Raw genomic sequence first — 14,783 nt, forward strand, 5'->3', positions numbered from 1 at the left:
GTTATGTTAATCGTATATGTTTGAGCACTGCAGTTTGGGGCAATTGATGATGATGTCAGTTATGCTACTTGGAAAGTTAAATGGTAGTTAAATAATTGCCCTTGAACATAATTGATATCAAATGAATGAAAATGAATGCTGTCGAATGCAAATTATGTCAAAATGTTTGGGTAGGGAAACTCAGCAGGTCTGGCAGCAACTGCAGAGAGAGAAACAGAGTTAATGTTTCAACTCAAATATGACTGTTCTTCAGTTTCATATTCGACTCAGAACATTAACTCTGTTTCTCTTTCCACAGGTGCTGCCAGACCTGCTGCATATACCCAGCACTATGTTTTTATTTCAGTTTTCCAGCATCCTCTGTATTTTGTTTTTATATAAGCAGCTGAAGATTGTTGGGCCCAGGACACTATCCTGAGGAACTCCTGCAACAATGTTCCTGGGGCTGTGTCAATTGGCCTCCTACAATCACAACTTTTGTGCTAGGTATGACTCCAACCAGCAGAGAGTTTTCCCCTGATTCCCATTGACTCCAGTTTTGCTAGGGCTCCTTGATGCCACACTCGGTCAAAAGCGGCCTTGCTGTCAAGGGCAGTCACTCTCACCTCACTTTTAGAACTCAGCACTTTTGCCCATGTTTGGACAAGGCTGTAATGAAGCCAGGAGCCAAGTAGCCCTGGCAGAATCCAAACTGAGCATTGGTGAGCAGGTTACTGATGAGTAAGTCCTGCCTAATAGCACTCCCTATGGCAACTTCCATCTCTTCACTGATTGAGAGCAGACTGATGCAGTGGAAATTGACCGGATTGCATTTGCCCTGCTTTTTACGGGTAGGACATGCCTAAACAATTTTCCACATTGTCAGGTAGATGTCATTATTGTTGTTATACTGGAACAGGCTGGCTGTTTCTGGAGCATAATTCTTCAGTACTACAGCTGCAGTCTATAGCCTTTGCTGTATCCAGTGCCTTCAGCCATTTCTTGATATTGCGTGGAGTGAATTGAATTGTCTGAAGACCAGCTTCTGTTATGGTGGGGGCCTCAGGGGGAGGCTGAGATGGATCATCAATTCAGCATTTCTGGTTGAAAATGCTTCAGCCTTGTATTTTGTAATGATGTGCTGGAGTCCCCCATCATTGAGGACGGGGATGTTTGTGGAGGCTCTTCCTGCCATTAGTTGTTTAATTATCCATCACCATTCAAGCCTGGATGTGGCAGCACTGCAGAACTTTGATCAGATTCATTGATGGTGGAATTTTTAAAATTTATTCATTCATGGGATGTGGACATCGCTGGTGAGGCCAGCATTTATTGCCCTTCCTTAATTGCCCTTTAGAAGGTGGTGGTGAGCTGCCTTCTTGAACTGCTGCACACCATGTGTTGTAGGAAAACACATGGTGCTGTTAGGAAGGGAGTTCCAGGACTTTGACCCAGCAAACTTGCAGGCAATGGTGTTCCCATGCATCTGCTGCCCTTATCCTTCTAGATGATAGAGGTCACGGGTTTGGAAGGTGCTGTTGAAGGAATCTTGGTGAGTTCCTGCAGTGCACTTTATAGATGGTGCACACTGCTGCCACTGTGCATCAGTGGTTGAGGGACTGAATATTTAATGTGGTGGATGAGGTGCCAATCAAGTGGGCGGCCTTGTCCTGGATGGTTTCAAGCTTTTTGATTATTGTTAGAGCTGCACTCATTCAGGCAAATGGAGAATATTCCATCATTCTCCTGACATGTGCCTTGTGGATGATGGACAGGCTTTGTGGAGTCAGGAGGTGAGCTATTCTCTGCAGAATTCCCAGCCTCTGACCTGTTCTTATAGCGACAGTATTATTTATATATATTTTTTATTCATTCATGGGATGTGGGCTTCTCTGTCTGGGCCAGCATTTATTGTCCACCCCTAGTTGCCCTTGATAAGGTGGTGATGAGCTGCCTTCTGAACCGCCGCAGTCCATATGTAGGTGCACCCATTGTGCTGTTAGAAAGGGAGTTCCAGGATTTTGACCCAGCAATGGTGAAGGAAGGCTGATATATTTCCAAGTTTATATGGCTAGTCCAGTTCAGTTTCTGGTCACTGGTATCCCCCAGGATGTTGATAATGGGTATTCAGCGATGGTAATGCCATTGAATTTCAATGGAAGATGGTTAGATTCCCCCTTGTTGGAGATGGTCATTGCCTGGCACTTGTGTGGCACGTGTGTTGTTTGCCATTTAACAGCCCAAGATATTGCTTAATTCTGCCTATGCCATGCTGTTTCCACTGTCTAATATGCATGCAGTCCTATATTTTAGCTTCATCAAGTTGGCATTTCATTTTTCTGCTGTGCCTGTTGCTGCTGCTACACTCCTACTTGAACCAGGGTTGATTCTTTGGATTAGTGGTAATGGTAGAGGGAGGGTTATGCCAGGCCATGAGGTTACAGATTATGGTTGAATACAATTCTGCTGCTGCTAGTGGCCCACAGCGCCTCATGGATGCCCAGTTTTAACTGATAGATGTGTTCTGAACCTGTCCTATTTAGTGCGGGGATATGCCATGCAAAACAATGGAGGGTGTCCTCAATACACGGGACTTGAGTCTCCACAAGGACTGTGCAGTGGTCACTACTGTCGCTATTATCATGAGAGATGAATCTGTGAGAGGCAAATTTATGAGGACAAGGTCAAGTAGGTTTTTCCCTCTTGTTCATTCCCTCGCCACCTGCCACAGTCCCAGGCTGGCAGCTATGTCCTTCAGGACTTAGGCAGCTTGGTCAGTTGTGCTGCTACCAAGCCATACTTGATAATGGACATTGAAGTTCATCACCCAGACTATTCTGTGCTTTTGCTACCCTCAGTATGTCTTCCAAGTAGGGTTCCGCATGGAGGAGTACTGATTCATCAGCCATAGGAGATTGGTAGGTGTTAGCCAGCTGGAGGTTTCCTTGTCCATATTTGACCTGACGCCATGAGGTTCCATGGGGTCCAGAGTCAACGTTGTGGACATCCAGGGCCACTATTTCTCTACTGCGCTGCCACCTCTCGTTGGGTCTGCCCTGTCAGTGCAACATTACGTACCCAGGGATGGTGATGGAGGAGTCGAGGCTGTAAGGTGTGATTTGGTGAGCATGGCTATGTCAGCTGTTGCTCACCTAATTTTGGCGCAAGTCCCCAGATGTTAATGAAAATGTCTTTTCAGGGTTGACTGGGCAGAGTGTGCCTTGTTTCCAGTGCCTAGGTCACTATTGGGTGGTCCTTCTGGCTTTATTCTTGGTCAACTTTTCTGTAGCAGTTTGATACAACTGAATGGTTTGTTAGGCCACCTCAGAGGGCTGTTAGGAGTCAGCCACATTGCTGTGGGTCTGAAGTCACATGTAGGCCAGACTTTTTTTATGTTCGTTCACGGGAGGTGGGCATTGCTGGCTGGACCAGGATTTATTGCCCATCCCACACTAGGTAAGGATGCAGATTTCCTTCCCTGAAGAACATTAAATGGAATCTAAAAATAACAACAATAGCTTGCACTTGTATAGTTTCTCTAACTTAGTTAAGTATCCCAAGGCACTTCATAAGAGCTCCATCAAACAAAGCTTGGCACTGAGCCACATGAGATATTGGGTGAGATGACAAAAAGCTTTGTCAAAGAGGTGGGTTTTTAAGGAGCATCTTAAGGAGGAGAGAAAGGCGGAGGGGTTTTGGGAGGATATTCTAGAATTTAGGTCCTATGCAGCTGAAAACCCGACTGCCAATGGTGAAACAATTAAAATAGGGGCTGCAGAAGAGCCCAGAATTGGGGGAAGCGCAGCGATCTTAGGGTTATGGAGCTGGAGGAAATTACTGAAATAGAGAAAACAGAGAAGTAATATTACATTTATATGGAACCTTAACTACCCAACATTTGTGAGGGGGGAGGAAATTTGATTTTGTACAATAGTATAAAACAGGCAACAGAGAATCAGCAATCCATTTCATAATACTGCACAAAATCAACATGACCCTGTTGGACCCCACATTACAATGGGGTATTGAGGCACTGAAGAAAGGGCCGAAAACATTTGCAAAGTCATTACCAGGATTAAGATGTTCCAACTTTCAGGAAAGACGGAACAAGCTGAGGTCTTTAGGCTGGTGCAAAAGGGAAAATTAAGAGGTCTTTAAAATTGTGAAGGGGTTCAATAGGCTTTATTGTTTTTTACTCTTTCATGGGATGTGAGCATTGCAGGCACGGCCAGCATTTGTTGCCCATCTCTAATTACCATTGAGAAGGTGGTGGTGAGCCACCTTGAACTGCTGCAGTCCATATGGTGTAGGTACACCAACCGTGCTGTTAGGAAGGGAGTTCCAGGCAGTGAAGGACCGATGATATAGTTCCAAGTCAGGATGGCGTGTGACTTGGAGAGAAACATCCAGGTAATGGTGCTGATGTAGAGATACTGTTTTCAATTGTGTGAACCCAGAACAAGAGGGCATAACTCTAAGGCAATGTTTAACAGATCAAATAAAGTGTTTAGGAGGAATTTTTATACACAGAGAATGGAGAAAATGTGGAACTCAGTGTCACAGTGAGTGATTGAAGCAGGTAGCATTAATTGTGAAGTTTCACGCATAAAAGAGGACAAAGGGAAGAAAGGATCTGAGGGCAGGATGCGAAGAAGTCATTTAAGTGGAACGAGACTGGCCTGGAACCTAGACCAGTTGGGTGGAGCGTCCTGCTTCCATGCTGTGGATTCGATGAATTTATATATAACCACATCAACACTATTCCTTCTCAGACCCACATACTGGTGCCCTTGATCAATACTGGAGGGAATTCTTACTCAAGTCAGCTTTTCATAGCTCCCAAGACATCACTTTGGAGACTGACAGCCTTGTGCTTTGGGAAAGGCCTGTGCGAAAATGTCATTCAGAACTATGACGAAAATCTGGTCTTCTCAGGTGATAATCTAACACCATGACTGTATAGCTTCCGGGCCTTCTTATGTACAGATATAAACCAGAAGATCAATCATCAGATTATGTCTTCTTGTGGGTTAACTAATACATAAATCACCTTTTCCATGACTGGAATATGCAATTTATATTTCACATCTTCCTGTCATCGCTGCCTTTCATTGCAAAATATAACAAGCACTTTTCAAACATACAACCAGTTACGTTAGCTTTTCAGTCTTACTGATTTTAAAGGGTATTGAGGGAGGACAGCAGTGAGTTTTGACTTCAGGTGTGTACAGAGAATACCTGTGAGGGGAGAGTGGGTGTACCTTTGGTTCAATTAGCAGAATAATTGATTTGGCATTATTTTACTTGTTGTCTTTTTGGAATTGTCAGTTTGGGGCCCTCTATGTCCAGCTTTGTTTGTTGCTAAGGGGTTCCCATAACCTCACGGATGGAGAGTACCCCTATATATCCCAGATTAGCTTCACAGTAATCCAATCCGCCTTGATTTCAAATCAGTCTGGGAACTGACATAGAGCTTTGGGTTAAGTGTTAAAACCCACTTAATCCACCAAGCGTTTGGTCTCCTCTCTTAATATCTCCTGCTTTGGCTTGGCACTCATTGGTTCCTTACTCCTCTGAGAAGCAGTTTGGAGTTTTATTTCTACATGAAAGGCACTGCAACCATTGTTGTTGTTGCTGCTGTTTGCAATCCTAACCAATAACAGTTATGTTAGTGTTGGGTGGCTCACACTGGTTTGAAAATTCATACCTCATGTACTGACAGTGCTCCACATGTAAATTTTAGCTCCGCAGCCCCTGACATCGGGGCAGCGCTCTGGAAGCCATATCCCGCTCTGGAGGGGTGCGCGCCACACTGGCAGCCATTTCTGGCACAGCCCGTGAGGTGCCCCACCTTGAGAAGGATGCCTATGTGCGGATGTCGCCTGTGTGTGCCAGAAGCAGCTGAACCAGTGGCCCCATCATGAAAGTGAGAAAAGAAAAATTGAAACTTTTCTGTTTGAGCTTCTTCCAGCTCCTAGCTGGATTGTCCTGGCAGGAAACTCACTGCCGCTTTGATCCCAGTCAGGCCTCCAGTAAAAATTGTAGCTGAGTCCCGACGACATCACTGGATCCTGACGTGTGTATGTTAGGAAGGACAACGTGAGCTTTGGGCAGGTGTCAGGTTAAAATGCCAGCAGATCAGCTCCCTGCGGTTGCAGGACAGGTATGTGACTAAGGCTATCTTAACTGCCCAGCTGCCTGGTTTCCACTGGGCGGGTAGGATTAAAATCACCCTGGTGTTTTTTTATTCTTTTCAGTGGGCCCACAAGCATGGCTGTGTTAAAGGTTTGATGATTATCCCTTAGATTTTAAAATAAATATGCCCTGCCACAATGATCAGGCAATTCCCCGTATAGATAGGAGTATTCAGCTGTAGGCCTCCATGGTTGTTGCAGGGACTCCAGCTGAACAGCCCGGCAGCCAATCCTGCCACATGCCTAGTTTTGGTGGGCAGTGCTGAGCTGCAGTTGGCTGCCACTTTGCAGTGTGCAGAATGGACTGGAGAGATTGAAATGAGGCCCAGGAGTTAAAATATCAGAGGCTTCCTTTTGATTGCAGCAGATGACTTTTGAACTGACAGCAAGTACTTGATTTTAACTGCTTTGAATATTCAAGCCAGGCCCTGGTGGCATCACTGGGGCCCACCAGCTATTCTTACAGGAGGCTTGAGTGGTGTCTTCCTCACCAGGCCGAGATTGCTGGAAGTTGGTTTGAGGGCCAAAATGGGGCCAGCAAGTTAGGTTTGAAAAACTTATTTTAAGTTTCCTTATGGTCAGGAGGACTTACCTGATCCCTTCAAGAAAACACCGGTTCCTGCCCGCCTCGTATATTCCTCCCCCTCACCCCCGCCGACTCTCCACTGACCACAATTACCCTGCTGAATCCCTCAGATCCAATTACCTTGTACTGGGAAATGTTCAAATGGCTCCCAAGCAATAGTCTATGAGCTGCCCTATCTTACCTGGGTGCATTCGTATTTCTCTCCCAGTGTCCGCTGACGAGCACTCTTATTCAGCCCTTTCAATACTGCCAAATTGTTAGGGGGAATGATAGATTCCTTATCTCAGCGTACATACTCAGTACTCAACTCCTTCCAGTTCAAAGAAGAGGCATTGATGATATTGTGGGCTGAAGGTCCTGTCAACCTTCTCTGGCATAACATCCTGAAGTGCCTTGACAAGGGAGAGGAATAAGAAATTTTTAAAATGTTAGGTTTTAAATACATGTTGGCAAAATACCTGTAGGTGAGGAGTTTATCCTGGAGGTAATTATATATATCATAAAAAACATATACTGGGCATACATGTGTCATTAATTCTGCTTGCAAATGGGAATAACTGCAAAAGTGATGAGATGTGCTGTTTCATTTAATATTTACTTTCAGATTCAATACCAAGATGCAGAATTGTTTTGTGAGCAAGCTGACGAAGAATGGCAATGTGATTGGCAATGAAATGGAGGATGGTAATGTTGACTATCCCAATATTTGTGATGACCCATTTCTCCCATTGTTAACTCAAGGTAAGGCTAACCAGACAGAGATTGGCCGATACAAAAACCTTTATAAATCTTCACTTAATATAACCTTTTGTTTTAAAAGAAATATAATATATACATTATACAACCGATTTTAGGTCTTTGTCAAATACTATTCATTTTTATTGTAAAGCATTTTAATGATAAAGTAAATTTTCTTTGGAAGTTATTTTTTGAGATTCAAAACTCATTGCAATGGGGCCGTTCAGTTAACTATAAAGGATTGTTTGGATGGGAATGGCAATGAACAGTTGAATCAAATGCTTCACGTTTAACGTTTTTTTGTAAATCAAGCAGGAGCAGTAGCATTCCTAGGAGAGATTCTATTGAGAAGCTGAAGGCTGTAACGATGCTGCTTTTTCATTCTGAAGATGTCCTTCGCTGCCTGTCCGTTGGTAGATGGCGCCGGTCACAAAGTGATTCCGCCTCTTTCATCGGTGTCCTTCCCCTTCTTCTACTGACAGCACGATCTTTTCGCACACATTGTGGTAACCCAGCTTGAAGCTAGGAGAGATCTTTACATCTTGCCCACCTTGTGCTTCTTAATACGCAGGAAATGTCGCAGAATGTTCTACAGGTGATGCGGACCCACTGCGAAATGGGCAGTTTCTTCCCTCACACCCCTGCCAAAGAAAGTTGTTCAGAAAAAAAAGTAAATTCATTCTTGCTTTTCCTATCTGTTCCGCGCTCGCTTGATAACAAAAGCAAAAGCACTGTTTGCAAGTTTATCAAAAAACAAACCCTATCCAAGAGGTGCATTATCATCTGTAGACTATTTTGAAAGATCGCTTACCAAGTTCTTAAAGATGTGGCCACTGATTCAATGATCTCACCACACCATGACACAAAGTTAACTGCTTCACCAGCCCCTTGAACAAAAGATATTATCAGACTCCAATCCTGCCCTTGCTGCTGAACACAAAACATTTTTTGAAAGGACTCCTTTTAAATAATACCAGATATTATCAGATCATTTAGCAGCAGGATTAAAGCACTTGAAATCTGATTGAAATCACAGACTTGCCTTATACTCTCCACTAGCAATTGGAACTCCATTTAATGGCTTTCAAATAATGAAAAACAAAAACACTGTTCTCCTTAAAGCACTTAAGCTAAATATGGCACAATTTGAGTACAGTGCAGTGTACTGCTTCCATTTTAAATCATTCACCCATCTTCCATAGTTAAGCAGTGTTCACCTTCACCTGGGGTTCATACACTCACTTCCTGAACGCCAATTAATATTTTTGAACTGTTCTCCATCTATCTCACTAACTTGTCGGAATTCTGTCTGTTTAGCCTTACTGTGGTTCCTGTTTCTCAAAATCTTTTAATACAACCTTCTTAATACTATTTATGCATACTCTCTCTTGAATGTTTCGTGCCTGCATTCCTTAGTTATTAATAATGGCTGCAATAAATACCGATTAACTGTAATCTCCCTTAATTCATTAAAAAAGGTTCAGCCTGATGATATGGCTTTCTAATCATGACAGTAGCAATATGTAAAAGGCTTAAGTTATTCATGTGTTTTGCTGCACAGTTTCTCCTAAGGGTTTCTACTTTATTATCTGCAAATTCAGAACAGTACTTTAGAGCTATTAGTTGCTGTATGAGTTTTTGCAGAATTTTTGGAGTTTTGGTAACTGGCCTATCCATCATTATTAACTTACTAATGAACTATACAGGAATAAAACAGTAACACATGGAGATGCCAAGCGGGTCAAGTCTCACTGAGAGACAAATTACCAATCTACACAGGAAAGCAGGAAAATATTTAACAATTAATCTATAAATTCAACTTTTTATTAAAAAAAATTAATCATGCACTTAGAATTACTGCTATGTAATGTTATGAAATTACATTTCAGACTAGGGATGTATTGAATGTAACAGAGAAGAACACTGTTGGAAAATTCCAAGCCATATCGTGCTTTTAGGCTCGAGGCAACTCTGTGCCAGGAAAGTTAAAAGTTTGAGCTGCAAGCAGGATGAGAGCTCTGGCAGCAGAGTGATTCTCTCTTGTTCAAAAAATCAGGGATCGAACACCAGGAGCAGGATTTTGCGTTTTGGTTCAAGACCACATCCCATGAGAGGTCAAATGTGGGTTCTGACTCCACACCTTGGGGTCAGGAGCAGTCAGCAACTTGAATTTTGCCTGGATTGGCCAATTAGTGGCCAGAGGGAGCGCTCCCCTTCCAAATAATGATGGTGGGCGGGCTGTCAAAGCTGGAGTGCCAGTAGGAGGCAAGAGTAAATGGTTCATCGGCAAGATGGTGCCAGCAAACTGGCACGCTGTCCAGCGACAAGAAATTATGCATCTGCTCGCCTCAGTTCACACCCCTATATCAGTGCTAAAATCCTGCCGAAAGCTTCACTGCTATTCAAAGTCAGCTTCCCTGTGGTTCTTGGCCAAGTGGCTGGCCTTCCATCTCATTAGGGAAGAGACCCGGCTCTCCTCACAGGTGTTCCCTGTTGGCCAGCATGCAGCATTATTAATACACAGCCCTTGGAGAAAGCCATGGTTCAGCTTTGTTAACTGGGGAATTCAGCATGGAGACACAAAAATGACCCAGTGGACAGAGTGCAACTACAGCATGTATTTATGCTTGTATACATTCCTTTGGAATTTCATCCCTTCCCCTTTCCTCTGATGCTCTCAGAAAGGCACTGACACATGTCTGAGTGTAAATTCAAGAAACATAAGAGATTCTCAAGTTCCCACACCAAAATGACTTTCATGATTTTGGAAGCTGGCTGGTGAATGTAACAGTGAATGTGAGGTCCATCAAATTGAGCCCAAACCTTTAGCTAATGTACAGCCAGTTGATTTTTTTTTTTAGTAGGACAGTAACTTGGTGCCTGACTCATCATTTCTTGTTTATAGCTCAGGGAAATTGAAACTAATTGCAGCACCCAACCTGTAACTCTTGTAGTGACCAGGGTTTGAACCTGGGATAGTCCTGGACCATGTGACCCAGTAACACACTATAACATATTTTCCCGTCCCAAGGATTTCAATTTAAACAAGTTTTTGACAGAAGGACATTTTATCATGCTTGAACATGTTTATTGAGTAGGTATACTTTAAGTATGCATTTCCCTTGACCAGAGAGATTTTTCTAATCCTGTTTGCAACCTGTGTTAAAATAATAACATCCTGAAATAAAACCTCAGTCAACTTGACCACATTTTTGCTGGGCTTTGAACTTCCAGAGATTTACTTTCTGTTTATGTGCAATGACCAGTTCAATCTGCCAATGGTGTGGACAAGGAAATCTGCGTCGCTGAGAAATGTGACAATATTGAAAATGGAAATGTTCCTCTGGATAAAAATACAAAAGAAGACATCAATGAGAATGAAAATGAGCCTGAATTTACGACACCATTTTCTCTACCAGGTAAAGAGTAATGCCACATTCTCCGTACAACAGAAATGTATCCCATTTATCCGCAATTTTTAAAGGCACAAGAATCTTTTACAATGAGTTTGAAATCTGATTAACTGAAGCACTGTTGCATAATAACCAATGTTTAGCAGCGTCAACCCTGCCTGGAAGTAAATATTTTGTGCCCCCTGTTGGCCAGCATAGTATTATTAGTAAACAGCCCTTAGAAAAAGCTATGGTTCTGCTGCTTCCACTTTCCTGAAGTTAAAAAGGGATTGGATATCTATGGGATTTCTCCTTAATTGTTCACCCTGACTTTGGCAGGCGATCCATGGACAGTATCAGTCAATGGTGTAAACAATGTTTATGTAACCTCTTCAGAGTCTCTGTGATTTTTTTTCCAACTTTCCTACGGATAATCGGGAGAACTCCTGTGAAAATTAATGACAAAATTTTCCTGTCTCCAAAGCTTCTCCAAACATGTAGAGCCCCTAGAGGATGTGTCAATGTGATGAGGTGCAAACTATCTCCACAAGTGAGGCTGAATAGAAACTTAGTTATAGTCACAAGTTTGCAAGATAATTGCAGGGAGGATTTTCTTAGTTCCTCCATCCAGAAAAATCATACATTTGTTCTGTTGCTGCATCACATCGTTTCTTGTTGATTCCACTGCTCCAACTGGAAGCCCATTCAATGTGTTACAAACACACAAAATTAGCAGGACGGCAAAGATTGCCACACAGTCATGATGTCTAGTTTATGTTTCAAACAGAATTTCTGTCGGTCTTGAATTTAACTCCTTTTACCTATTTAAACTTGTGTACCCAAGTAATATTCCAAATTTAACTTTTCCATTAAACCTAGCGATCTTTTCTATTTCAATAAGACCATTTTTCAGGTGGCTCCGACACAAATGGGCTGAATTTTGGTCGAAACCTACTTTTGGCACTGTGTGACAAGCACATGCCCAAACACAGAAGCCTAAGGGCTGATGGAAATTGGACTTCAGGTCTCATCAGCAAACTGGGCATGAGCTGCTGCTGCTTGCCTCACCTCCACATGTGGCTCATGTCTAGTAAAGACATCAGGCCGGTTGCAACACAGACAGTGGCTCTCAGGTAAGTTCCAAGAGGGCCAGTGGGGGTGGTGGTTAGGGGTCCATATATGACCCCTGTGGAGGTGGAGGAACATTCCTGCTCCTCCTGGCTTCAGAAGAACTTCTTAGTCTTTATTTGAACTTACCTTTCTTTGATGGCAGTTGAACGATTCAGAGCAAGGGAGGCTCCACACTTTCCTTATTCTTTGGCAATAAATTTTTTGATGGGCCCTTCAACAGGCGCTCAGCCCCAATTTACATATGTAAGATGCCAACATCTATTTTAGATGTCCACCTGTGACACAAAACAAAAGGCCCAATGAATTTGTCAGTGGGACCAGCTTCTTCTCACATTGGGTGCAGATAGTTCAACTGCTAAATTGGCAACTCTTATGCCCATTTTATGCCCAGTAAAAATCGCAATGCGTACCGATTTCTACCTCAGTATTCTCATAACACTGAAACTAAGGATCAGCCTCAAAGCTCTTCCCTATACCATCTCCAGTGCTTTAACATCACCTGGTTCCTTGGCTATCAAAAGTGGACACTGTACTCAAAGTGCGATATGAGCAAAGCACTGAATATGAAGTCATAACTTCCTCTGACATATATTCTACAATCTTAGCTGTGCAGCTCAACCTTCTACTGCTTTATTGATTGCTGCTATATGTCAGCCCAAGTGTTCAGTGGTAAGTTTACATAGAACTCCTAGATCTCTTTTAGATCTCCCTCCGGGACACCCTGGTCCACTCCTCCATCACCCCCTACTCCTCAACCCCCTCCTATGGCACCACCCCATGCCCACGCAAAAGATGCAACACCTGCCCCTTCACTTCCTCTCTCCTCACCGTCCAAGGACCCAAACACTCCTTTCAAGTGAAGCAGCATTTCACTTGCATTTCCCCCAACTTAGTCTACTGCATTCGTTGCTCCCAATGTGGTCTCCTCTACATTGGAGAGACCAAACGTCAACTGGGTGACCGCTTTGCAGAACACCTGCGGTCTGTCCGCAAGAATGACCCAAACCTCCCTGTCGCTTGCCATTTTAACACTCCACCCTGCTCTCTTGCCCACATGTCTGTCCTTGGCTTGCTGCATTGTTCCAGTGAAGCCCAACGCAAACTGGAGGAACAACACCTCATCTTCCGACTAGGGACTTTACAGCCTTCCGGACTGAATATTGAATTCAACAACTTTAGGTCATGAGCTCCCTCCCCCATCCCCACCCCTTTTCTGTTTCCCCCTTCCTTTTTTTTTCCAATAAATTATAAAGATTTTCCTTTTCCCACCTATTTCCATTATTTAAAAAAAAAACCCCACTAGAGCTATACCTTGAGTGCCCTACCATCCATTCTTAATTAGCACATTCGTTTAGATAATATCACCAACTTTAACTTTAACACCTATGTGTTCTATTGTACTATTGTCGTTGACATCTTTTGATGATCTGCTTCTATCACTGCTTGTTTGTCCCTACAACCACACCCCCCCCTCCACCTCTCTCTCTCTCTCTCTATCTCTCCGCCCCCCACACACACACCTTAAACCAGCTTATATTTCAACTCTTTCTTGGACTCGAACTCAAGTTCTGTCGAAGGGTCATGAGGACTCGAAACGTCAACTCTTTTCTTCTCCGCCGATGCTGCCAGACCTGCTGAGTTTTTCCAGGTAATTCTGTTTTTGTTTTGGATTTCCAGCATCCGCAGTTTTTTTGTTTTTATCTTTTTGTTTTTATCTCTTTTAGTTTCATCATTAGACACTTTGAAACCGTTAATGTCTTATATGTAATGCCTGTTTCCCCTTATGCTAAAATGATGATGTGCCAAAAGAGACACTTCCTCTGAGGATGGAGGGCCTGTAATGCCAGGCCTGCTTTTGCAGTTCTCCTATTAGCTGAGGCTCCCTCTTTATAACGTGACTCTGATAGTGGGCTCTTTCTTCAGCATCATTTAATATCATGTAAATGGTAAGCTGAGGAGATGTATTTCATGTTAAACACATCTAAAAATGGACTATTAGTCATTTCCATTTGACTATAATTTGAGGCTTGGGGCTGTTTAAATGGATAACATTGTAAAAAGTGTTGAGAAATGTAGATCACTTTTGGTAATAACTTATAACATCTTCATTCAAAACAGAACAGTTTTAAGTTTTATCATTTACTTTAAAAAAACTGTCAATTTCTTTGCAAAATTATTAAATTTTGCATATTCTTATTACATTAATAACTGTAGCTGTTAATGTGACATCCCTACGAATCTTAAAATATGTCTCTAGCCTATCCCTGTTTGGGCCCAGCATTTAATATGCCTATAGAGACTTTCTTTTGTGTTGCTGCACCGCAATGTTAGCAAGGTTTATTTTCCACCCTGAAACAACCCTTTCTCTGGCTAAAGTATTGAAGCAAATGTGACAACCTTTCTCATCGAATGTCACTTTAATGATTTAAACTGGTTCTGGCGGAATTCTCAGTTGAATGCCAATCAGTTGCTTCCAAGTGGAGAACTTGCTGCCTTAGTAAACATTTTGTGGTGGCTCGGTTGTACCCTGAAAGACATTATAGTGTCTTCAACAGCCCTTTGAGACAACCACACAATTTTTTGGGTCTTCCTCACGAAGGGAGTATATTCCCCTTCAGTCCAGTTCATCTTTGGCAGTAGCATGTTCAGTTCTCTTGACCCAGCACTATTGAATACATGTCCTAAACTCCGCTGCCTTGCTACCTATTTCCCTCCTTCAAAACCTTGTTCAAAATCTATTTTCTTGAGCAAGCCTCTCATCTT

At 42.8% G+C, this 14,783-nt stretch overlaps 1 protein-coding gene across 1 annotated transcript in view; it reads left to right on the plus strand.

The window, feature by feature from the left end:
- LOC121292357 (sodium/potassium/calcium exchanger 4-like) overlaps positions 1-14,783 on the plus strand; it is a 283,353-nt gene that overhangs the window by 242,301 nt on the left and 26,269 nt on the right. The window contains exons 10-11 of the mRNA XM_041214208.1: positions 7,364-7,500; positions 10,764-10,916. Coding sequence (XP_041070142.1) covers positions 7,364-7,500; positions 10,764-10,916 — 290 coding nt within the window. The remainder of the gene's footprint in view (positions 1-7,363; positions 7,501-10,763; positions 10,917-14,783) is intronic.

The sequence above is a fragment of the Carcharodon carcharias genome, chromosome 20 (assembly GCF_017639515.1).
Source record: "Carcharodon carcharias isolate sCarCar2 chromosome 20, sCarCar2.pri, whole genome shotgun sequence".
Classification (NCBI taxonomy): Eukaryota; Metazoa; Chordata; class Chondrichthyes; order Lamniformes; family Lamnidae; genus Carcharodon; species Carcharodon carcharias.